Here is a 26,397-nt window from a genome sequence, read left to right as displayed (position 1 = left end):
ACATAAAAAATTAACACTTTGCATGGCTTGAGGAAAACATGGTGAATAATATCAATATGTGAGAGCAGACAGGGTGTGGGGAGAACAATATATTTTATTAGAGCAGCTGATACAGTTGAGAGAAAAGTAGAGGCTTTTGGGCATCAGTGCCTTCATCCTCATAAAGGAAAACACCCATTCCTGCCAAACTCTTCTGATTATGATTCCATTAGCACTCTCAAAACGTAGGGATTTTTGGACTGAGTGGCTTAGACACTGTCACTGCTGAATGGACAGCTTCAGAAATATTACCCCTTGCAGGAGTGGGAAGAAGCTCTTTGGTTAATGTGCTGCTGTGTTACACAGATTTTTTTCAGTGCTTTAACAAAGTACTGAACTCAATTTCCCTGTCAGGGCATCTCTGCCACTTATTTTCAAATAATTTTGAATATTACTTCTGTAAGGACATGCCCTAAAATTCCTTTTTGTTTGAAACTACTTCTGGACTTCCATTTTGAGGGAAGCAAGTGGGAAATGGGATTGTTTAAGAAATGCAGGCTCAGAGTCATGGTTCTTGCTGGGTGCTGCTGTGACAGGAATTCAGTGCTGGAGCTGGGGTCCAGCCCAGAGCCAGCTCATCTCTGAGCCATCCTCCACGGGAGGGGGGAGCTCTGGGAATTCTCCCACCGAGGGGTGGAAGGCAACGCTTCAAATGAACAGTGGAAAAACAACTTAAACCAGAGGGAGAACATTCCCTTTTGCATTGTAACAGCCACGAAAGTGTGGATGCAATTCCTGCCAGGGCCACGCTCAGCTGGAACCACCTGAAATGTGCAGCAAGCCTGCAGTGCTGAGCATGAACTGCAATACTGTGTTTGCTCCAGGGCCACCCTTTCTGAGCCACCTGAGATGACCTCACTGCAAGGCTGGCAGGATCAAAGCTGCTCTCTGCAGCCTCGCAGTGACTTCATCCCAGTGCAATTCCACCCGTGGGCTCCACACCTGGAGGCTGAATGATCCAATTCCCCAAACTTCCTGGTGGGAACAACGCTCGCTGCTGACCTCAGGCACAGAGGTTACCTGAAATCAGCAGCAGGAAACGTTTCCAGGTGTAGAAGGCATGAGCTGAAGGATTAATTTTAATATTTAGCTCTCTCGGCTCCTTTATTGCATAATTTGCATTGGCTTAAGAGTTTCAAGGTCTGCATTAGGAGCAAAGCCAATTTCTACACCCTGAAGATCCTACTCACACCTACATCACCTCTTTGTCCACTTGGGAATCACCACTCCCCTTGTCTCAGTTTAAGGCACAAGATTTGCTACATAAATAAAATACAGACATAGGGAGGAAACCAAGGGTATTGGGGACCTCTCCTTATTTTGATATATAAGTTACAAATAGTGGCTTTTTCCCCCCAGTATTCCCTCTCCTGGTCCACCACTGTGGGTCCCCCCTGCTGGATTTAGTCAGGGGTCACATCCATAAATTATCAGACGTGGGCAGGTGAAATGTGAATCTCTCACCTCAGTACCAAGAATACCCCAAAATGACATGGTTAGGAAATTTGTCTTCTGTTAAATTAGTTCACTCTGCTGTGCTCTGCTCCCTGTGGAACTTTTAGGTGACATTATAGGGCAAGGCATGCAAGAAAACCAACGACCTCAACAGCAGGAACATCTCCAGCACCCCTGGATGAACACCTGGAGCTCGAGTCAAACTCAGGGTACAGAGTTTTATCACAGCTTTATCTTTACACAAGAATTAACCTAAACCTTGCTTTTGTTCAGGAGTTAATTTGTCACAACATCCCAATTTTCCATGATATTTTGACTGCTGTTCAATGGCAATTTATCAAATAATTGGGGAAGGTCTCAGGCCAAGAGGTTTGTACCAACCTATTCCAGCTCAGCCCTGGCTGCTGTGGGCTGGGAATTGGAGTAGCTGCTGCTCCACCTGTCTCAAACTTGCACGAGCAGAGGAATCAAAAGGACTCTGTTTCCTAGGAGTGCTGAGCAGTGCATATTCCTTCCTTAACGAGTTCTTGAAATGGCATCTGATTTCTCTGTTTGCCCACAAAGGAGTGGCCTGATCTCTCCTTGCACTGAGCCCCCTTCACAGAGCTCTGCCAGTGTCAAATCTTGTTATGGAAGGCACGAGTATCTTCAGACTTGACACTTCTCCCTTCGGCCTTTGAGACTCTCCTGGGAAGTTACACCAATCTGTGACTGAATTTTATTGTGCTGATGCCTCGGGAGCACAGAATCGAACGTTAATACTTCAGACATTTCCCTGGAAATGCTCAAGGAGAAAGGTTTTTATTTAGTTGAAAATTTAACTGCATGCTTGAGTGAAGCATCGATCATACTCGGACAGGCGATTTTAAGAAGTAACGTAGTTAAAAAAATTAATTCTGAAAATACTGCCAACAATTTTATGATATAGATACTTTTAATATTAAAAGTAAATCGTAAATGTGTCTTTATAAACAATATGCATAAAATAGATCTACTATACTAAGCTCTCTCTTTTTAAATGCTGTTTCACAGTAATCTCTTAGGTACGCCAAGTTTTTCCCTCAAAGAAATAGTGCAATCTGAAGAACATACATCATGTCAGGGGATTAACAACTGCTCTGCTCATTAATACAAGTCCTTGTAGATCTCTTGTAGCAGAGGATGGAGGCTCATGTCCGTCTCGGTTTTCTTGATGACCTGCAGGAGCTGCACGTGCTCCGTGACGATCTGCCTGAGGTCCGTCATTTTCTGCAGCAGCTTTGCAAACAGCTGCGAGGACTCGGGGTGGTTCAGCTTCAGCTGCAGCTCCAGGGCTTGCAAAAGGTTGTCCTGAATGTCTTCAATGGGCTTCACATTTAGCAACCCCGGGCGGTCTGGGGGAAGAAAGGGTTGGGAGTTTATCAGCACCATAACATCGATTTTCTCCATTCATTTCTTATGTGTTTCTTAGCAAATTCAGATGGCATTTCCTGGGAGCTGTCTGACCATCAGGTAGTTTGTAAGGTTTCACTGGGATCTGCTCAAAGGAGTTTTAGGATTAGTCTTGGAAACATTTCCCCTAGGTGGTCTGGGGGAAATAAGGGTGTGAATTACTCAGCATCACAGCATCAGTGCCACGCATTAATTTCTTACACATTTCTTAGCAAATGAAGCCTTTACTGATGGCATTTCCTGAGAACTGTCTGGCCATCAGGTACTTTGTGAGATTTCACTGGGATTTGCTCAGAGGAGTTTTAGAACTAGTTTTGTACTCTAGAACTAGGTTTGTACTCCACTACAGTGGATTTTCCACAATAAACTGGGAGCGTGTGTGGGAAAAGAAGAGTGAGATAGTTGGGGGATGAACAATCTGCATCAGGTAATTAATTTCAGGAAAATCAACATGTACTCTGATGGGTTTGTGTGTAGCTGCTGCCACTAAAAATGTTTCCTCCTAAGGTGGATGTGAACCCATCAAAATTAAAAAAAAAAAAAAAAAAAGAACAGGCATAAACTCAACTTCTGCAGTTTATTTCATTCTCCATCACTGAAAGTTAATGAAATGCTGAATGTCTAAGCAATGAAAGATGCTTAACTTTTTAAATTCTCACATATGACAACGACCACCGTGAATTTGTTACTGCTAAAATACTTAATACTGGGTAACACATCCCAAATATCATAATACATAGTGAAAAGAGTCAATAATTTAAATAAAATTTGCTGTGTAGCTATGAAATTATTTTCATAGTTTGATCAATAAAAAGCAGCGCCTTAAGTCACTTTCCTGAGGCAATAATTCCATTTCAACAAGGACAAGAGGCTGATCTCCATTAAAAACATAAAAAATAAGCTGTTATTTCCTGTGATCTTGGTAACCTTTCTGAGCAGAGAGTTCTCCTAACTCAGCTCGACTCGTGCTGCACGCTGGCAAAAAGGCTGGGAGAAAACAAAGCTCTTTATAAATACATCGTGGCTTTACTTCATGGGGAAAAACTGCAGTGTAAACTAAAAAGCAAAGCTGGCAGGAAAAGCAATGAGTGAGCCATGAAAACAAAGGTCACTGATCAGGAAAGGATACTCAGCTCTCCAAGAGGTGAGGTTTAGGCAGAGTTTTTAAAAAATAGGAATAAAAGTAATTTTGAATGTGAACCTGGATATTTGTTAATGTGCTCGTCTTGCAGACATCAGTTATTTATCCCATCCAACTGATAACCCCATAAAATCTGGTTCAGGAAGTCTGGGAGTAAATATAAAAAAAAGTTCCTTGTTATGAATTTCCTTTGGCAATATTTTGGAGCAGTTTCTAAATGCCTAAAGAATTTTTGATAAATATTAGATATTTAGTTTTCGATGGCCTGAATGCATTGTGTGGGCTGCAGGATCGAGTTGACATCTTTCTGAAACTTGCCAAATTTCAGCCTGTCAAAGCTGGTAATAATTTGGGGTTGAGATAGCTTTAAATTCTCCTTGTGTGCTGCAGCTGAACTCTGAGCTAGCTGGGCATGACTCAGGGACAGAAAAAATCAGGGAGCACAAGGACGTGGCCTCGATTTCCCCTGAGATCCATCTCCCTTTGCCCCTGCTCCTTTGGGGTGGGATGTGTTTGGGGTGTGAGCTTTTCAGGAGCGAATCCCAATTGAAATATTGTGCTTCAGAGTCCAGGAGGAAACTCCATTGTGTCTGGAATTTATCAGGAGCCCCCTGAATTTGGGTGCCTGAGACTGCAGTGGCTAAAATCCTGAAATGCCTTGAAAAACCCAAATCTGATGATTTTCTAATGGCCCAGTGGGACCAGGGGCAGAAAAGATGACTCTGACAAAAGCCTAGGAGATGATCAGATGTTATTTTTATATAAGCCAATTCAAGAGGAAGGAAAATTCCCATTGAAGGCAAGAGAGATTTTTCATGAATGAGGATATGAGCAGTGTTTTTTGGGTGTTGACAGTTTGCTATATTTTCTCAGTAAAAACCTCTTACAGAGGAAAATGCTGCTTCTGTTCCAAGAAACTTATCTAAATAAGAACAAAAAAAAAAAAAAAAAAAAGGAAATAAGAGGCAAAAGCTTAAACATCCAGCTATTATGGTATATTTCAAGCTGTTAAAATGCTCTTAAATATATCTCTGCTCCAGACTAATTTGGTTTTGTACCAAAAGGTGAGTTTTATGCAGTAAGGAGCTGCAGAGGGGTGTGCCTTGTAGGAAAAAGGAGAGCACCATGGTTCCCTGCTATTTATTATGTCTCCTTATTCACATTTCCTTTATGTTTTCATTCATTGTCCTACAGCTGCTTCAATTAGTTTGAAAACTGTTCTAAAAATGTTCACAGTGACTGGGAAAGGCAAATAATCCCAAAGTTCTGAGAGCAAGCAGTACCACTTTGTGTAAATTGATATTCTATACTGTCTCAGGGGAAAATATTGATTTACTTCCTTATTTGGATGCCTCTTTCATGTCCCTAGCAATAATTACAATCTTTTTTGCCTGGTCCTCACGTATGAAATTGCCACCTGCATGTCTTTACATTTTATTATCTCTGAATAAACGCACTTTGCATTTAAATGCACATTCTAAAACCTCAGTATGAAAGCACAGGCAAAGATCTGGCTGAGTGAACACATGTGCTCCTTCTTTTTTCTCTTGCTGAGGCAGATGTGACTCAGCAGTTTGAGGTTTGTCTTCTGAGACTGTCACATGTATCGGAGTCACCAGGAGTTTGTTAGAACAAAGAAATGCTTTGTAATCAGTGCAGGAACTGCAAATCATCACTGGAGGCATTGAACCAAAGTGCAGGATTTGTGTGGCAGTGAAATAGGAACTACTTGGTAATAGTGATAAAACTTCAAATTTTGCTGATCTGAGAATGCAGCAAAATTATTGAATTCAGTGTTTGCACCAGGAGCAGGGACTCGTGGCTTAAAATTTAAGGTAAAAACACACAGCAAACAGAAAAAAGTGACTTTAGAAACATCTCTGGATTTAAATACCAGTTTGACTGGCAGAGTGTGGGTCTTTACAGGGATACTCTGCCCCAAACACTGCTGGATCCAAATATTCCTGTGTCCAGACATTCATGTATCCCAAAATTCCTGTATCCAAACATTCCTGTATCCCAAAATTCCTGTACACAGGAATTTAATACATTTTATACACTGCTGTATCCAACCACTGCAGAAGATAATACACAAAAATTCGAGTCCATCCATGCTGCAAAATTCCCTTTTGAGCTTTTTCTTTGCTTGACAACAGCCTGCTTGAGTGAGCTTGCTCAGTTGACAAATGTGAATTATTACAATAAGGCTTGCAGTATTATCTTTCCTGCCCAAACAGAGCCATCCAACTCGTTCTCCCTAAACCTTCTTGTGACAGAGTTCGTTTTCAGCTCAGGTGGATGTGATATTTTAAAGATGCTCCAGTTCTTTCTCATGTACAGCAGAGCACTCACCTGCTGACTGAGGATGAGTCTCAGTGGCACAGAGGAAGAAAATCTCCTAAAAGAAGCTTTCCAAATCTCACTTAACCAAAGTGTGTCTTTTAAAGCCACCACAGCTGGAAGGATGTTGTAATGAGGGTTTGCTGCTGCTGCTGATGGCCAAAAGCATTTCTGTTGTACAAACCAGGTGAAATCCTATGCTCACACACAGTCTCTCTGTCTGACCAGCATTAAATTCCGAATACAAGACTTTGTTTGCCATTTACTTTGTGTTACAGCACCAACAGTAAGAGCAGCTCTCCAGAAATGAGTTCAGAGAAACATTTGGAATAGTTGAGGCAGAGAGAGGCTGCACTGAGCAGCTCAGGAACAGTAAAATCCACTGTGGGAGTATTTTCCATCTGTTGCTATTACAGTTAATTTGTCAGCTCCTTATTGCTGGGATTTGGGCTTTTTGCCTTTTTAGATAACATGCAAAGGCAGCTGTTTGGTTATCAAAAAGCTAAAGAGTTTTATAGGATTTGTGGCAAATTCCAAGCACTTCCCAAGGAAAAGCTTTCCATGTGTGATGTTCCAGCTGGAATTATCTTTCCCTTTCTCTTCTCCTCTTCTGTTAGAGCTGCACAAGAGCCAGCCCCCCTGGAGCCAGCAGAATTAGCATAATTTCACTAGGTAATAACAGATTCACTGACATTTAGAGCCCCTGGCTGGGATCTCTTTGGGTTTCACAAAGTGGTTTTCTGTTAGAGATGTTTGTACACAGGATTTCGTGAGGGGATTTAAGCGTTGCAGGATTCCTGCAGCAAGTCAAGTCCTCGAGGTGCTCTGCTTCTGAAATCCTGTTCTCAGTGAAATCACCCTGCTGTATTCAAATAGTTCTTACAGAAATACAATTTTGCAAGGGTGTAGCTCTTACAGAAACGTCTGAGAGAGCTGAGAAATAGGACTCAGTTTTGTATCACACAAGACATTTTAATCCCACAGAATGCACTCAGTTCAATAGATACCATATCTGGCTGTAAATTCCATGATAAAAGCTTTCTTTAACTGGCAACAAAGCTTAATTGTTTTCAAAACATAAACTCTTCTTTTTTTTCAAGCAGCCATCACACTTTTTGGAAAAAAAAAAAAAAGAAGCTCTGCAAAAAGATAGGGAGGTCTTTGTTGAAATTAAAGGATCTTCCTAGAAAGGACTGATTTATATTTATATGGATTTATACATCTCTACAGATTTGTTTCAGAGTTTTGCTACAGTTACTTGACCCAAATTCATTAGTTCTTTACAAGTCTCTGTTTACAAATTATTCTGGAAAAAAAAGAGACATGCTGATAACTCTGGTTCAACACAGTTAATTATTGTACGTGAATCACTGTCCTGCAATCTAAAATGTGAGATTGGTTACATCATTCCTATTTCCTCTGGTGGAAACCAAACAATGCTGAACACAAGTTCCCTTTTTGCAGTTAGGAGTGAATTTTGAGAGGCCTTTTCTCATCTGTCACATTTCACTCTACTAAAACCCACAAAATATTGGCACGTTCTGAGTAGTGCCCTGAGAGGCTTGTACCATTTCTCCTCTCCCATCAAAACCAACCAAGAATACCCCAGCAAGGTGTTTTCCTTCCTGAATTAATGCAGAGCCCTCAGGGGTCACGGTGCCCAAGGTTTGCACAAGGACATTTCTGGGAGGAATTCTTGTTGGGAGCGGAATTAGCGGGACAAATTCTACTGTGACCCCTTATTTTTCCTGAATGAAGCACGGTGCCAGGGGGAGCTGGAGGTGAATTTAAATGCAGATGTACCTCAGAGTGCCCTCCCAGCAGCAGGGCTGCTTTTAGAACAATAGCATGAGGTTGTGTCTGATTGCTGAAATGTAATTTAATAACAAAATCCTCGGCGCTGCTCTGCAGAGGAGGCAAATCCAGAGCATTCAGCACATTCCTGCCATGGATGTGTGCAGCTCCACCTTGGGCCAAAATACACACAGATCAGTAGGGCAAGATTTTATTTGTGCAACATCACTGCCTCGGGAGTGTTGGCCAAAGTAACGGAGCTTCAGTGTGTCTGGAATGTATCTGAAGGTGCCTAAGTGAAATAAATCCTGGTAGGCATCACTAATTCACAAAAGAGGGCAGTGACATCACCTCAGGAGCAGGGAACACACTGACTGGCTGCAGAAATGCTGAAATTCAGTGTTTTTTCAGTGAAGTGTTGAATGTGGGCAGTCTCATACATGGGATTTCAGGTTCATGCTTTGCTCAAAGCGTGATGTGTGAAGATACAGCTGAGGAAAGCTGAACAAGCACACGATGCCTGGGTTATTTTTTTTTTTAGGAGACCACAATTTTCCTAAAAAATGCATTTCCCCCTCCTTTTAAATGCAAATAAAACCTTGCACGAATGGAAGAACAATGAAAAGCACCATAACCCTGTAAGCCCAATAATATCACCTATGCTTTGGAATTGTTCTGGAGTCAAAGCTGCTTGTGGTCAATTAGCAAGCCACACAATCTAATTGAAAGTTTAAAAAACAAATGTCCTGCAGAATTTTAGCTCCTGGCAGTGAAATTCCACCCTTCCTGTTTCCCAAAATATAGCCCTGATTTTGTTTTCTGCCTAAATGAACTGATGACTCAACAGGCATTTCCAGCTCCATCACTAATATCAGGGCATTTCCATTTTCAGTTTCTGTCTGGAACTGAATAAAGGGCAAACAACAAAAAGAGATTTGAAAATGACTAAAAAAGCTCTGTGTAAATGCACTGACTCCCAGCTTGCAGCGCTGAGCACTTCGCTGTTTGGGCAGGAGTTAAAGGTGTCAATTCCATCCTCGAAAATCCCATATAAATAAGAGAGCACTTACCTCCACTTAGGATAATGACAGCTATAAATATTGCCAGGTCACTGTCATCTAATTCCAGTGCATTGAACTTCACAGCAAACTCAAACTTGGGCTCCATAAAGTCACAAAAAGGTTTCCTCAGGCTCTTCAGGAACTCCCGCGTCATGAACCCTTGTCCGTCGGATATGAGAACCCCATCTTTATTCATCAGAGAGGCCAGCAGGGTGTAAATGATCTCATGGACCCCGTATTTCAGCAGAGTCACTTGGTCGTTGAGGTCGAGGCTGACAAATCCCGGGATGTTCTTGGCAAACTCGGTGATCTCCTGCACGGCCTCCACGGAGCGGAACTGGCAGCGCTGGAAGATGCGGATGGCCACCTCCTTGTTCTCCTCCTGCAGCGGGGACACGTGCTTGCACTTGATCTGGTCTTCTCCCATCATTAAAGAGTTCATGTCATAAATAACGAAGGGCTAGAAACAAAGGGAAATTCCAGTTACTCCCAAATGTCCTCCCCGAGAGCGTCGGACTCCTGAGGAACCCAGAGAGAGCTCAGCAGCAACCCCTCAGACGTCTCTGAGGAACCCATCAAGGGTTCACAAAGAGTTAAATTGTCCTGAGGAACCTAAAGGGTTCCCCAAAGAGTTAAATTGTCCTGAGGAACCTAAAGGGTTCCCAAATAGTTAAATTGTCCTGAGGAACCCATCAAGGGCTCCCTAAATAGTGAAATTGTCCCAAGGAACATAAAGGGTTCCCAAATAGTTAAATTGCCTTGAGGAACCTGTCAAGGGTTCCCCAAAGAGTTAAATTGTCCCGAGGAACCTAAAGGGTTCCTCAAATAGTTAAATTGTCCTGAGGAACCTGTCAAGGGCTCCCCAAAGAGTTAAATTGTCCTGAGGAACCCATCAAGGGCTCCCTAAATAGTGAAATTGTCCCAAGGAACATAAAGGGTTCCCAAATAGTTAAATTGCCTTGAGGAACCTGTCAAGGGTTCCCCAAAGAGTTAAATTGTCCCGAGGAACCTAAAGGGTTCCTCAAATAGTTAAATTGTCCTGAGGAACCTGTCAAGGGCTCCCCAAAGAGTTAAATTGTCCTGAGGAACCCATCAAGGGCTCCCTAAATAGTGAAATTGTCCCAAGGAACATAAAGGGTTCCCAAATAGGTAAATTGTCCTGAAAAACCTATCAAGGGCTCCCTAAATAGTTAAATTGTCCTGAGGAACCTGTCAAGGGTTCCCCAAAGAGTTAAATTGTCCTGAGGAAACTATCAAGGGTTCCCGAAACAGTTAAATTGTCATGGGGAGCCTAAAGGGTTTCCCAAATAGTTAAATTGTCCTGAGGAACCCATCAAGGGCTCCCCAGATAGTTAAATTGTCCTAAACCTATAAAAACAAATATCCTCACAATGTTAAAATTTATTTACAGAAATGCCAAGTAAAGGGGGGGGGGGGGGAAGGAACACTATTTTAAAGTATCCAGAGTTTTGCCTTTTCCTTTGTTTGCTTTTTGTTTTATAGAATGTTCTGTAATTCCAGAATTCAAAGTTTGGAGTGTTGAACAAAGGTTTAAATGATACTACTTTTACCTGAATTGTAACTGCTTCTATAAAAGAGAATCTCATGAGTGGAAAGGAACCTTCTTTTTTTTTTTTTTTTTTTTTTTTTTTTTTTTTTTTTTTTTTTTTTTTGGTAGAAAGACAGAGAATATTCTCATTTTTATTTACTTTCATGTTCCTTTCATGTTCTATCCTAGGAAACACTGCAAGTAATATCAACTTTATGGTATTGATTAACTGATAAATGTAACCTTTTGCTGTTAACTCCTGTAAAAATAACAATGTTAGGATATATTTAAACCCACTCAACTTATCTTTGGGAAAGAAAAAACAAATACCATGCTACAAACCACAATTCAGAACACAAAAATGAGGCTGACTGTGAAATAAGCTCAATTGGAACAAATCAATTTTGAAAGCAGCTTAGCAAAAGCAGTGCCAGAATACTTGCATGAGGATCTGGAAACAATCTCTTCTAGAATATGCAAAAGAAGCTCCTGGGTTTAAAGAAGTGGCTATGTGAGGATTTCTCAAGTTCATTTGAAGACTCTTTCCCTCAGAGGATTAATGACTGAATAGTTCATTGCTGCACTGAACAAATCTCACTGATAGCGATAGGTTTGTTAACATACTTGATTAATTAATTAAAATACAAGGGATTATACTCCAACAATTGGACTAAAGAAATCATTTCTAAAATGGATGGTCATTTGTGACTGCAGATTCTAATGCCTTGTAGGGCTGCTGATTCTCATGGTTTTATGTTTACAGCTCCAGACCATGACATTCCAGGAGGGACAGCGTGAGGGATTAAATTATTTTCCCACTTGCACGGAGGACTTCAGTGTGAAACTGAAACAGCAAACAAACGGCATTGAGAAAAGCCAGGAGAGAAGGAATTTTTCAGGTAATGACATCTTGGCAGCAGCAAAGCCATTAAATACATATCTGCACATATGGATATGCACACACGTGGAATAGTGGAGCAACAAGACTGCAGCAGATGCTTTCAAAATGCATATTTTGGTTCTAGTGGGTAATTTCTTTCTGTTCCTTCTAGTGGGAGCACCAAGTACAAGAAAAAGTCATTATTAGTCCATGCCCACGTGCTTTAGAAAGCCAATATTACACTACTGGCCTATCCATGAAGAAGGAGTTCAGAACAGCCAAAGATTTTTTTAATATAAAGATTCAGATGTACTTGAGAGTAGAATCTTATGTCAAATGAGCTCTGTATATCCCAGGAGATGATGAAGAACTCATTCTAGTTTTGATACACTCACTTGCCTATCCAAACATTTTAAATTAATTCAGCTCATACAGCAACTAAAAAATAGCATGAATTTAAACTATGCCCATAGTAAACAGTTTGATGCTCCAGAGCACCAAATCCATTGATAAAAACATGAAAGTTGTAACCATTAAATACTGAGTGTTACTCTTTCAGTGGTATTTTCAAGAAAAACTTGAAAATTGGCAGCACTGAAAAGCTGGATTCTGTCTACTGCTTTATTGCTGTTTGTAATGTGCCAAAATTTAAAAACTCCCAAGAAAGAAGGAGAATTAATTAATGTAATTATACATTTACTGGGTGAGGATTGTAGTGGTGGAACTTTCAGGCGTGAGCAGGTTGCAGATCAGTTTCTGCAGAATAAATAAACTTAGCTAATTCAAACTTCATGCTGAAGAGTTACTCTCATTGTAAGTGCCTCACCTTTTATGTGAGGGGTCAACCAATTTCTGAGCTACATTAAAATTATTATTTTAATTGCCTTTAAGGAAAGGAAGAAATACCTTTTTGGAGCTTGAAATAGCTCTGATTCTTTGCTGTCTTTGAAATTGTTAAGGAAGCTAAAATACACTCTGTGTTGTAATCCTGACAATAAAATTTCTGCCAGTGATTTTAGAAAATACATTAAGCTAAGAGTTATAAGTTGTGGAAAACGATTTTGTTCTTTAGGTATTAAAATACTGTTACCAACATGATCAGATCTCAGATCATATCCATTCTCCTAAAATTCCAACTGTACCAACTCAGGGCTCTGATGTGACCTGAGATAACCCAGAGAAAAGCAGGAATTCATCAGAACATCATAAGAACGAGCATCACATAAGAATGTGCTGGGGCTGGAATCATTTGCCACATAGGAAAAGGAATATTCCTCAGGGAACAGCAATTCCTGACAGCTGGAGAGCCACCTTAAACAGATAGTGTGGGAGATAACCTCTGGGCAAGGAGAGGGAAAACGGGAAGAGAGGATCAGGGAATACAAAAAGGTTAAGGTGACCTTCAAATTCTTGTCCCTGTTTCAAGTATTTTATTAGGTGAACTTGGAGTTTTTTCAAATAATGTTTACTTATCCTATCTAAAAACATTTCCTGTGTTTCAGACTCAGCTTGAAATGTGTAACTGCCAAGAGCAAAGTGGGGTTTTTTGGTGTTTTTTTAGGTTCGGTGTTTTGCATTTTGGTTTTTTTTAAGAGCTGCGCTGTCAGCTCGGCGAATCATTTACTCGGAAAAAAGGAAGAAAGAGAAAGAAGAGGGAACTGACTGATTTGTCTGTCGTCTTTCCTGTCAGGATGGCCCTCGCCTTGGCTTTGGTCAGAGGGAAGGACTTGATGTAGGAGTCGTAGAGGTGCTTGGCCAGCGCGCGCAGGTCGGCGGATTCGGGGTTCAGCTGGTCGATGTCGCTGGAGATCTCCGCCAGCAGCTTCTCCTTCTCCGCCTGGGGCATGCGCCCGAACCTGATGGCTGAGGAACACCACAAGAGTTACAAAAACCCACATTTCAGTGGCTTTTCTGCCACCTTCTGCACCTGCAGCTGCACCTCAAGAAGCACAGTTGAGTTTTCGTCGCCTTTGGTGCAGGCGCCTGAAGTTTGTGCTAAACGGGGTTGGGCAAGCAAGGAAAGAGGGTTTTCTGCATTTAGTCAAAACATCTGAAGAGCTTTGAAGACAGGGAAACAAACAAATCTCACCGAGGAAATCATCTCTGTGCCCATTATCATACCTTGCTTGGAAATGCAAACCCCCTGCTTCTACCTCCAATCTACATAAAATGCAAAGAATATTTAAGATATTAAAGTTCTGTTGGCTCAGAGTGGGAGCCACCATTGAGCCTTGTATTGCTCTGGGAAAATCACCACATGGATCTGAGATTCTTCGTTTGTTTAGAAACAAAACCCTTGCATGCCTTGCAGGAAGAAATTCCTAAATAGTTCAGCAGAATTTAACATAGCAAGTGCTATAAAATGTTAACATAAGAATGAAGGAACGGGGAAGGAGGTTGTACAGGGAATAAAAAGCTGGAAAAGGCTGAGTTGTTCATGGCACCTCTATGTATGTGCAGTGCTGAAAAACCAGGAAATGGTTCTACCTCATCATATGAGCTCAAAATTGCTTGAATCTCCTCTGCACCTCCTACTTTTCCGTCCGTGTACTTCCTAACCAAGACTATTTATTCATGTGGGGACTGACTGGAGAATGTTTCAAATGAGCCATCAAAATCAAGACTGATTTATCACATGATATTTCAGTAAACAGAATTTATTTTGTTTTATGAAAACAAAACAGGACAAAAGAGCATCCAAACAAGAAACGGAAGGAAGAAATCAAGGTTTGCATTTTGGCCCTAGGGGGAAATAGAAATATTATGAATATTTTTTCAGTGATTAGTGTGTTCCTTGGATAAAGGAAAAGTGCTGCTAAGATCATAGAGAGATGATTTTACTGGGGATGTGTATTTTGGAAACAAGCAGCTACTTTTCTATGAGTTTGCTGCAATGTGTTGATAGGCAAACAGGACATTTTTTCCCAAGAATAAATAATGATGTCAGAACTCATCCCCCCTCTCCATTTCTCCTATATTATATTTATCCATCAGTTGTCTTATTTCATGGCTGTAGAAAAAAAGTTGTTTATTTTTATGACTGAACTCCTCTTTCAGCGACCTCAGTCTGGGAGTGAGACATGCTGGATATTTCAGAGTTACTTGGGTGTCCTTGATATTAAATTCTGCTGAACACCAGCAGGAAATGATTCTGTTGTGGGCCTGCTCCTGAGAGCTGAGGTTTACAAAAAGCAGATTCATAACCTGGAATCCCACTGGCAGAAGACTTCATTCCATCAAAAGAAAAGGTGATCAGGACTCAAATGTATTTTAAATACAACATTTCATTCTAAAGTATATTTTAACTATAACAATCCATTAACAACAAGGAGGATTGTGAATCAAGTATTCCTATCTTACAATTTCATAGACATAGGATTTATTTTTCCATAGAATAAATTATTCTAAATGTGTTTAGAATATATATTATTGGTGAGATATCAGATGCAGCAGATTCTGTTCAATGTTTATTAGCATTGCAGGCAAAATCTGGGGCAAAATCAGTTTTGTGGGATGAGCCTAGCAGTTTCCTTTTGTAAAAATCCTCATCACTGTCATTTTCAGGGGGCTGAGACAAAAACCAGGGAGAGCTCAGGCAGTGAGAGATTGATGGGAGGAATTGGGAAAGGGGGATTTTGGATGGGAGCAGAAGGAGGGGCTGATGATGATGCCACTTGCAAGGGTCAGGCTGGAAAGGAGAGCCTGGGGAGGGATCAGTAGGGGTGGGAAAAGCTGGGGAGAGCTCTGGAAACGCAGCTGGCTGAGAGGGTTCAGGTGGCAGCTTCTCTCCCAGCAATCCCAGACTCTGCAAGTCTGGGCAGGAGCCTGCAGCTGGAGCGTGGATTTCTCTCTTTCCTTGGGCAGTTCCTCCTTTCCCTTGCATTTCCAGCATTCCCCAAATGTCAGGAGCACAAAGCCAACAGTGAACACAGTCAGTCCCTCGTGCTGCATTCTGTCCTTTGGCTTTCTGTGGAAGAACTACAATATTTATCCTCACCCCAGATTTTACCTCTTGGAGAAGTTAAATGTAAAAAAGATGTTTGTTTATAGACTGTTCTGTAGGGCACTGCTCTTCTGATTGTCTGGATTATTTCTGGGCATAAAGGAGGTCCCAGATAGCCCATAAATACAGTTTGTTACATTAGAAAACACAAGGTAAAGCCAGGCTGGATACCTGTCTGATTTTGGAGGAAATATGCCCAGATTGCGCAATCCCCTGCTCCCAGAACTGATGATAAAGATGTTACCATGTGTTCTTTTTTTCCCATTCCAGTAGCTGAGCTAATACCAGCAGCAGAAGAGAACAAAATAAATGCCATTTCAAAACAAAAAGAACCAAGCTTCTGCTCAGTGTCACTTGAGAACACAATCTGCACCACTCAGGGTTAAGCCCAGAGCAGCACTGTGGCTAGAGAAGGAAAGGAAAACAATATTCCAAGCATGAGAACACCACTGTCTTTTATACCCTTTAGCCAAGTGGTATGGAGCATTTCTACGTGAAAAAATGTGGCTGTAGCTGCTGAGTGTCTCCTTGCAGTCCCCCTTTTGTCCTGATCATTTTGCAATAATACATCCACACAAGACTGGAACCCTCAGGCACAAATAATCCACATTCTGCTGCAAAGCATTTAAAATTCTGATAATTTCCCTACCCCAGTGGCTGAAGTGGAATCTGGAGATGAAACATTAAAATGTGTCCCAGTGTCATTGGTGAAACCCCCTGGTTCTACCTCCAATCCATGTGAAATGTAAAGAATATTTAGGATATTAAAGTTCTGTCGGCTGAGGGTAGGAACCTAGGTAGGAACACATCCAGTGTTGCATTTTTTTATGCTTCTGGGTCGTCAAAGGTGAAATTCAGCTCATTTCATAAATTTGTTTATAAATTATGAAGGAACGAGGGTGTTTTGTGCACGGCAATGTAACCAGAACGGGGAAAAGAAAAAAAAAAAAAAAAGCAAGTGTAGAAGGCAATGTTTGAATAAAAACACTGAGTCCTTGTTGGGAGAACTCCTGGTTGGAGCAAAGGAGAATGTTCCTTGGAGCCCTGGGGCAAAAGGCTTTGCCCTTTTCCTGCCTCCCCCGAATCCTAGAACCTTATTGGTGCCACAGCTTCTGCCTGGGCAGTGGCTAAAGAGGGAAAATGCAGGTGAAATGTGAATTTTAAAGCTGTTCTAGATGTCGCAAGGCAGAGAGAATGGTCTGGGCCATCCCTTCCTGATGGAGCTGCCCATGGATCCCACGGACACAAATGGGAGCTGTGCTGCCAGGCCAGGGGAGAATTTGGCATGTACCTTGAAAATAATAATAAAAACCCCTCCTGAATTACTATAAAAATACCCACAGAAGCATTTCAAAATTAGATTTATTTTTAAGTGTTACTGTTGCATCCCAGGAATTTGAAAACCATATTTTCTATTAGCAAAACATTTCCCAGACCAATTTACATTCAGTGCATGTATTAACTTTGCAAACCACAATCCAGCTTTCCTCTTGGGGACAGCACACTCATTTTTTATATTGAAAATAATGAAAGTTCTAAAAAAACCACAGAGAAATTATTTTCCCAGTCATGTTTGCAATTCTTTACCCTTAGAATTACATAAGTCTCTATGTTATGACATTTAATTCCTGTTTTTACTCTGCTTTGCCAAAGCAAGGCAACAAAGAATCTTCATTATGTCCTTCTGCCCAAACATTCATAAGTATTTCCACATGAATTGCTCTGGTAATTTTAAAGTTCAGAGGGATTTTCTCCTAGAGCAGGATTGTGATATTCTTCATGCCATTACTTATGGTAAAGAAGGCAACCGCAGATGGGGGCGTCCTAGGAAGGAGGGATGGGGATTTTTAAAACTGTACAATTCATGAAAATGAATATTTTCATTTCAAATATGTTTTGTTTCAGTATGAGAAGTGCTAACTCAGTGATGCCAACAGCCCTTGGTACGTGGCCTGTGCAGCAAATTCAAGGTGCTGTTATTCACAAAGCTTCCGATTCTCTAATCCATATTTCATAATCAGGTTTTTGGCTTCCAGGAAAGGCATCTTGAGCTCCACCAGGCAAAAGGGTCTGGTCAGAAAATGAGACAGTGAAGTGAAAAATAGCAATTATGCTAGGAATATATTCAGGAGGAATTACCAATGAGCAGGAATGATGGGGAGTAAAACCACCTCATGTGACATTATGTATTAAAGCAAGGAAAGCAAATCTCCACCTGATTTTGATGAGAAAGCAATCTGAAATCAGAAAGAGGCTCCTAAATCAGGGCAATCTCTGTGACACGTACGTCTAAACTGAAGATGTGGGCATTGCAGCAGCACTTTCAGTAGCTGTGTTGATGTTCCATGTTCTTTCTCAGATGAGCCACTGCTGGTTCAAACTGCCCGTGCACTCACCATTGTGTGACATCCCAACAGCCAGGCACTTCTGGAACCTGCAGTACTGACATTTATTCCTGCTCTTCTTATGGATGCGGCAGTTCAGATCGCACCTGTCGTAAATCAGCTTTAACCTGATTGTCCTTCGGAAAAAGCCCTGCAGGAACAGAGAAAACGTGGAAAAGGCTGGAAACGGGGAGCTGCCAGGGCCATCCTGGCCCTGCTCCACCCACCCAGAACGCCTGAGAGATGGATTTCCAAGGCAGCACACTCCTGTTACCATCCCCTCTGCTCCTGTTGATCCTCTCGTTTGTTGTGTCCGACCCCATTCAATAGAGAGATAAAATTCCCAAAAAGCTGGAGAAGCTTTAGGGAATCAGTGGGGTTTAAAGGACATTAGGGATGTCATTTAAGAGCGCAGCTCCAAAGGAAGCAAAGCTCCATTTGTCCCACTGCTTGTGGGACAATAATTACAAACCAACATTTTCATTCACATTACAAACCGGGGCATTTTCAAAATTTAAAGTTCACTACCAATGTAGAAAATTTGTTGTAAGCGACGACAAACCAAAAATTCTGCCAACAGCAGTTCAGTTCCTGGTAAATGAAAAGGGTTATTTCTCTTTTTACAGTTTAAAGATGCTTTTTTGGATCAGTCATAATTAATTAATAAAGTTTATCCAGAGTTATCACCCTTTTTTTCCTTGTAAAAATTATTTTTTCCTCACAGGGAATAATAACGGCAAAAGCATGATGCCAACTGTTATTTATATAATTAACTGTAATTTAAGTAATGTACTTTGTACTTATTGCTTTATGTGTGTTCCTAATTCACTGCTAAGAATTTTATTTAAGCTCTGGATCAGTTCTTTCCTTTTATTTATTTTCCTCAAGATACTGAAAATGGAGAAAACGGGAATTTCAAATTAAACTTTAATGTTTTTCTTTGAACTCAATGAATTATTAATAATTTCATTCTCTAACATTTCTTCTCTCATTCTTGAGGACGGCAATTTTTACACCATTCACTTGTCCATGTTATAAACACTAAATATCACTGACATAAAAAGTCAGTGGGGTTTTAAAGCAGCAGGCACATTCCTCAATACCATCAGACTTCTCCATAGTCACCTAAAATGTGTAAAACGGGTAAAAACCCCTTGAATTAATCAGAATAACAGAGCCTGAATCTTAATTGTTTAAAGCTTTGGGGTTGGGCATGAGTTTGGTGTGTTCTAAGAACATGCACATGACGCCCAAGTCAGCAGGAATGAAATATACTTGCATGGTTGAAAGAAGGGGAAAAAACACACACAAAATTTGAATAGATCAATACAATCAATAAGAAAAAAGTAAGCTTTTAAAAAACAAGCAAGGTTTTAAAAAACAAAGTTTTAAAAAAATCAAGGTTTTAAAAAACTCATGCTTATTAACCCATAAATTATACTCAGGAAAATTGACGCAAACATCTAAAACTTCTTTTTTTCTTTTTTTTTTTAAATAAAGCACAAAGGTGTGATTTTACCAAGTGATTCTTGAGATGAAAAGGGTATCAAATGCTCAGCAAAGTGCTTTTTTGGCAGCTCACCTTGCAGCCCTCGCAGGCGTGCACGCCGTAGTGGAAGCCGGAGGCTTTGTCCCCGCACACGCGGCACTCGATGGCCATCAGCGAGTTGGACGCCTCCTCGTGAGGTTTGTTGTACAGCTGAACCTTCTCTGAGAAGTAGGGCGGGGAAGGAGGCTCCAGCTTGATGGCACCTGTGCACGGGGGAGAGGTGAGTGAGAAACTCCAGCTGGATTCATGGGGGAAGTGATGCCTTGAGAAGGCTGAGCTAGAACAGAGACCAGACAGAGCTAAAGAATAAAGCAGGGATTTATTCAAAGGATCTCCTCCATGGATCCACCTTGGGCAGCACCAGAGCCCAGCCAGGGCTGCACCCAAGAGGAACCAAAATGGTCCCAAAATGCACGAGCGCTCCCGGGGGCTCTCACTGGGATCAGCTCTGCTCCATTTGCACCTTGCAGTTCATTGTCCCATTCCAGCTTTAGCCCAGGCACTCCCATCCTGCTTGTTTTTCTCTCTCCAGCCCACGGTGTTTGTGCTCTTGGGCCTGAGATTTGGGTCATTTGTCCTTGGTGCCCAGCTGGAGCAGGAATTGTTTTGTCTCTGCTCTGTGCAGAGAGCTCACCATCCCATAATATGAAGCTCAGACCCACACACTAAAGCGGCACAGAATGTGAAAATAGAAAAGCCAAAACCTGAGGCAGCAGAAGCAGTGAGGAATTAGCACAAGGCATCCCAGGGACGCTGGGCTGGCATGGCCAGGTCTGCTCCACAGCAAAGCCAGCAGCAGACCAAGGCTGCAAAAGGAGCTGGAGCTGCATTGCAGTGGCTGCAAAAGCTGGAAGGGGCAGGTTCTGCCAGAGAAAGGGCATTACAGACCCAGCTCTCAGCTCTGTCGTGGGGAATGGTTTCAAGATGGATATCAAAAATTAATGTATGGAGAACTCAGGCTTTACTCGGTCTTTGTTTGGTTTATTCCTTCAAGGTGTTAAACACTCCTGCAGGGAGATGGGCTGGGGTGTCTAATCTAGTTTAAAACATATTCAAGGGTCTAATAGAGCAATATATTATTCAATAATAATTAAATAATAATATGTTATTATTTATAATAATATTATATATTATACTATAATATATTATTATCTTATTCAATAAATATTAAATTATATAGATGATAAAATAATATTGGATATATCCAAAAATTTAGCTCTCTCCTGGGGAAAACTGTTCAACTTCAGGTGCAGTTTAAAGAAAAATTTTCTCTTCTGACAGTTTTGAATTAAGAGAACAATTTCTAATATTGAATGTTCTCAAACAAGTAAATATGATGTCTTTAAATCAATCATCACTGGTCACAGAAGAGAGCTGTGACATTTGAAAGTTACATTACATCAGGGGTGATGTAACAGTATTAAAGAAGGTGATTATTTTTATTTTTCCAGATTGCCTACACTATACAGACTAGAAAGATTTATTCCTATATAAACTGGGAAGAAATTATCTAAATAAAGATGAGGAAGATTTATGCCATCTAAACTCTGTTTCACTCTTTAAAAGTACTTGGCATTAAAGTGTTATGAATATTTCTAATTAAACAAAAGAAAAATAAATGCCTAGCTGGAAAAATGTCCATTCATTTATTACAGTAGTAGTGCAGAGATACACAGCTCCTGCTTCACTGTGCCACCCAAATTAAAAACCACAATTCCCCCAGCAAGAATTCCCTGAAAGAGTTCTTGTACACATCACTACAAATAAAAGTGAGGTCAGAGCCAAGCAGAAGTGGATCCTCAAAAGAGTTCCAGGCACAGCACCCCCACATTCCTACTCGGAGCAGGAATGCAGTAACAGTTTATTTATGAATAGGTCACTTCCTTTCTTAAAAGGAGGCTTGAGTGTATTTTTTCAGGGTAAATTGTGAAAGATCAGCGTGCTTCATAGCAGGTAAATCTTCCTGGAGCTGTGGTGGAGCTGTAACAATGCTGTGCCTCAGACCAGGCCAATATTTCTACTCCATCCCTTTCTGAGGCTGTTTGGAATTTAAAAGCTGCACATATTAATAATTCAAATTATGCTCTTCAACATAATTGGGCATTCTTCAACATTCAGGGTGTTTATTCTGCATTGTGTGCACTGAGTTCAAAGGAACAGCTGCACACAAAGTACAGGTGTAGGAGACAATGGAGGGGTTCATGTGTCTACTAAAATGTAATTTTGGATACTTTATGGCACCTTTCCTAAAGTCCAGCTGCTGCTCTGGCAGGGTGAAGGTGTGCTATGAGTATTTTCCCTTTTCTATCTGCCCTGCAAGAACATCTCTGCTGCCACAGGAGATCTGAATTCTAAATCCATTCGCTGCTAGCACACGTTCCAGGGAATGAAACACGGACACGAGGGAAACACTTAAAAAAAGGCAGAGCTTACTTTGGCAATCCTGGAGCTTGATATCATATTTATAATCCAGGCCTGACTGGTCAGCTCTGGCGAGGGGAAGATCTTCGTAGTGTGGGGAGGAAATGCTGGAGAAGTCAACGGTGGTGAAGGGCTTGATGTCAAAGGAATGTGTGTGATCGTCCATGGCTGACAGATCCACGGGGCTGATTCCAAAATTCAGGGGCCAAAACGGCATTTCTGTGTCAACCATTGTAATCCCTGCAAGCACCAACAAGAAAATGACATTTTAGGATGTTTATCTCCAATCTGCCCCAAGCTGAGCTCCAAATGTCCCATGTTCACAGGCTTGAGATGAAAACTTTAACTGCATCTCTCCATAACAGACATACCAATAAAATTAGAAGTCTTCCACAAATAATTCCCATTTTTGCAAATTCTAAGCACCATTCTTCCCAAGTGTCTGAAAATCTCTAGGGTTTTTATATAAAGAAAAAACCCCAAAGTAGCTGGTATTAAATAGTGGTGGTTTTCCTCCAAATAACCAGAAATATTTAGAAAGTGTGCTCACTCGAGTTTGCCAAAAGTTTAATCCCAGTCTTGAGCCCAAGGACCAAGGAAATGTACGTTTTGACTTTTCAAATTCCATATATATTTATGCAAGCCTTGAAAGCAGAAAACAAATAAGAAACTTCTATCTGCAAAAATCTTCTGCAAGTTGAGTGAATTTAGATTGAGGTACGAAATGCTTTTCCAAGTCCTCTTCTGACAAATAGCTGAACCAAAATCCTTGATTTAGATATAATTCAACTATGAAAAAGTTTGTAAGTTACAGCAAGTGAACCAAAATCCTTGATTTAGACAGATTTCAACTATGAAAAAGTTTGTAAGTTACAGCAAGTGCAAAGGCTATTTTGTAACCAGTGTCTGTGTTTAATTTTCCACTATTTATAAAAAGAACATTCTACCCTAAAAATAGAAGAGATGTTTCAGAACTAAAATAGCTTGGTCACTTTGGCTGTTTAATTTGGACTTTAAACCCAATCAAGTGAGTGGCCTTTAACCTCTAGATAACAGAAACTTAGATTTGATCTGCTTCGAATCAAAGCCACTCTGTCACACAGCCAGAAGTGCTGTTGCAAAATAAAGATATTGGAACAGAGGTGCTCCAGAGTTTGGAGCTCACGCTGCTCTTGACAGGTAAGTGAGGCTGGGAGTGCCCTCCCATCAGCTCTGCTGGAATCCCAGTGCCCAGAAATGATTGCACTTTTCCTTCCCTCAGGAGTGGCACCAGCATTCTTCCCACTTTCAGGACTCCCAGCACAACCCTGCAGCTCTTCTGCCTTGACGTTGACAACAAAGTCTGCAAGGGATCTTCTAAATTCTTAAATTTGAGAGGAGAGATTCTCATTGCAGTGGGAACAAAGAGGGGCTGCTGCACCCCAGCCACCCCCCAGTCCCACTGGATGGGATATCAGGAATGTTGTCCTTAATGAAAGGAGGAAAACAACAGGATTTCTCATTGCCACAAGTGGCAAATCCCTGGGGAAAATCCATGACAGCTTGTCACAGCACCTTGGTGTTGTGTGTTGTCTCCCAAATGGTCAAGTTTCAAGTGCAGGGCTCAAACCATGAGCTCTGCCAGGCTGCCCAGGGAGTGGTGACATTCCCGAGGCTGCCAGAGCTGCAGGAGCTCCTGGGGATGCCCAGGGTGGCATTGTTGGGTGGCTGGGCAGGGCCAGGGGCTGGACTGGATGATCCTTGGGGGTGCCTTCAGCTGAGGAGATTCTCTGTGAGCACAAAGTGAAATCCCTGGCCATCAACACTGGGAAATGTCTTCCCAAAACAGATTTCCCAATGAAACAATAAACCAGGACAGACTCCTTCTTAAGAGCCCACTTCTTGTAATGGCCAGACACTTCTTGAAAAAAAATACAGAAATCAAGAGACATTTTAAATTGGTTTATAGTCCTTTAAACAAGAGACATCAAGGGTTATTACTTTCTACTGGAGCTCTGCCTCAAGGATGAAGGATGGCTGCAGGCACAGCCCAGGTTCATCCCAGGAATTCCCAGGTTGCTGTGTGGACAAGGAAACCAAATCATCAAAAGGCAGGAGGACTCACAGCCACAGCTGCCCCTGCACAGAACCTCCCTGCTCTCAGGCAGCACCTGGAGAGGTTCAGCTCCTGCTTCAAGGCAAGGACAAGCTGGGGCCACTCCCTGAGGAGAGGTGAACTCAACCACCTGCTCCTGATCCCGCTGAGAAGTTAACAGTTTTCCTGCACTCTCCATCAAACCTCTCAAAACCATCTCTCACAACCTGGAGACCTCAGCACTGTGTCTTTTCAAGTTAAAAAGCTCCAGTTTCAAATCCCTGTGGGCTGAACAGCAATTTAGAGCTGAGCTGGGTTTCACTTCACTCAGTGCATGGCTGGGATGTTCTGGAGAAGTCCATGATGTGTAACATGAGTAATTCTGTGACACTCCTGCATCATTGCAGCCCAGAGTGTGCAGGAACTTCTCTGGGTACAGATATCTCACAGCTCAGACAAGCTCAGATAGGCAGGTGAGTCCAGAGGTCTGCCTTGGCATGCACAAGCTCCAAAATCTAAGAGCTTGTAGTTATTCCCTATCAGAAATCTCATTTCCCAATCAGCACAGCCAAATCATTTCAGCAAAGTCTACCAAAAAATGCCAGAGTGGTTTTGTGGTAAAAGTATTTCTAGCCTAGAAGCCTGATGGTTTAGATTTTTATTATGTTTTAGAAGGAACAAAATAGAATTAAATAATTAACGGGTAACCTGTTGTTTAAGCATCACTGAATAGAAGGGATTTGGTTCCATGCATGCTGTTTTTCCCCTGCTAGCTGTTTGTATCTCTGTGTCTGTCCAAATCACACACATGCTCCATGTGCTGAGAACAGAGGAAACACAAATGCCAAGATTACACTGAAGAGAAACCCAGGGAATTGTGGCTGCACCTATCAGCTGCTGCAGGTCACTGAGTAATCCTGCTTTGTCCTACTCCTCTTTCTGCTGTAAGGTAATAAAATCTGGAGCCAGCAGCCATTTACAAAGCTGTAGTCAAAAGCCTATAAACTCCACCCCTTCCAGAGGTTAACATCCCACAGCTCTCAAGATCCCGCAGTAATATTGTTCCTAAGCATTTCTGAATATGAGAATTTCCAGGTTTGCTCAGGTTTTGGGAATAAAACACAAAGCATGTTACAGTTACACTGTATGTTACAACTGTCTTGTTACAGTTTTAAAGTTCCAATCTTCACATATTAAGCAAATTATGGATATCTCGTTCAATTGAACAACATTTTCTATGACAATAGAAACAATTAATTTCAATTTTCAGATGAATTTATATTAGAGAGACTAAAATGAAGGAAACATTTTCCGTGCTATTTTTATTCTTGCATCATTGAAAACCAAAATGTGAAGACTGTTCCTATGTTTAATCGTTATTTTACAAATAATTCTATTTTGCATGTAGCTTTACTTGATTTTTGCTGTGTACTTTGTCTTTTTTCCTCCCCAGGAAAGAGGAATGACAACATTTCCCTCTGGGAAAAAAAAAAATCAACTAATTGTAGTCTTCTCATGGCTTTATAAGACCCAAAAACCAACAACAAGATGAAAACAATCCAATGGACAAGTCCAAGGAACAGACTAGAGAATGCTTTTACAGCTCACAGCTGCTTGTGTGACATCCAGGTAATAGATCTGTAAGTATTTCTCTGATTTAGAAGATTTTAATGTGCAAAAGCCCTCCTCAGCCAGCAAGAGGCTGTGCAGAACAGCAGCAGGGATGCTATTTGGGAAGTCAGATGGAGGAGCTTGGACATTTAATCCTCCAAAGGAGCAGGAGTGAAAGAGATAATGCTGCTGAGATGACATTTAATTCTGATCTACGGAGCTTTCGAAGTGCCTTCTCCCTGTTTCATGTCCTGTGGAGCTGCTCAGGGTCATGTGCACGGAACCAAAGGCACTGAACTCACCTGGCACAGCCACCCCTGGTCATTCTGCTGCTGATAGGCAGAAATCTCATCTCATCATCGCCTCATCCCCTGACTGATCTGCCCTGCACTTCCTCAGACAGTTATTCCCTGCATTTCTCCTGCTAGGAAGACATAAAATCTAACAGAGGAGATTGCCATGGTATGAAAAACATCCTGGATCACGAGCTGCTCTTTACCATAAACACTACCTGTGCTCAGGTAACCTGAAGGGCCTGTTGTGCTGCATTCTAGACACGCTCTTTCCAGACAAAACTACCAAAATATGACCCTACAGGTATTTAATGAAGCAACCAGAACATCCCCACTGATGGGAGTTACAGAAAACAAGAAGACAAAAATAAA

General features: G+C 41.4%; 1 protein-coding gene across 1 annotated transcript; it reads right to left on the bottom strand.

Annotated features, from left to right (window-relative positions):
* Nucleotides 1–2,405: 2,405 nt before the first annotated feature.
* On the bottom strand, nt 2,406–22,279 carry PPARG (peroxisome proliferator activated receptor gamma). Its single transcript, XM_053953682.1, has 6 exons — nt 22,060–22,279; nt 19,660–19,829; nt 18,090–18,228; nt 13,354–13,553; nt 9,271–9,721; nt 2,406–2,867 (listed from the first exon to the last, which is right to left on the bottom strand). Exons 1-6 carry the CDS (start codon nt 22,277–22,279, stop codon nt 2,620–2,622), a joined length of 1,428 nt encoding a protein of 475 aa, XP_053809657.1. The 3' UTR covers nt 2,406–2,619.
* Nucleotides 22,280–26,397: the final 4,118 nt, after the last annotated feature.

The sequence above is a fragment of the Vidua chalybeata genome, chromosome 12, assembly GCF_026979565.1.
Source record: "Vidua chalybeata isolate OUT-0048 chromosome 12, bVidCha1 merged haplotype, whole genome shotgun sequence".
In the NCBI taxonomy this organism is placed as follows: domain Eukaryota; kingdom Metazoa; phylum Chordata; class Aves; order Passeriformes; family Viduidae; genus Vidua; species Vidua chalybeata.
The sequence above is the reverse complement of the archived record's forward strand: the minus strand, read 5'-3'. Positions and strand labels throughout refer to the sequence as shown.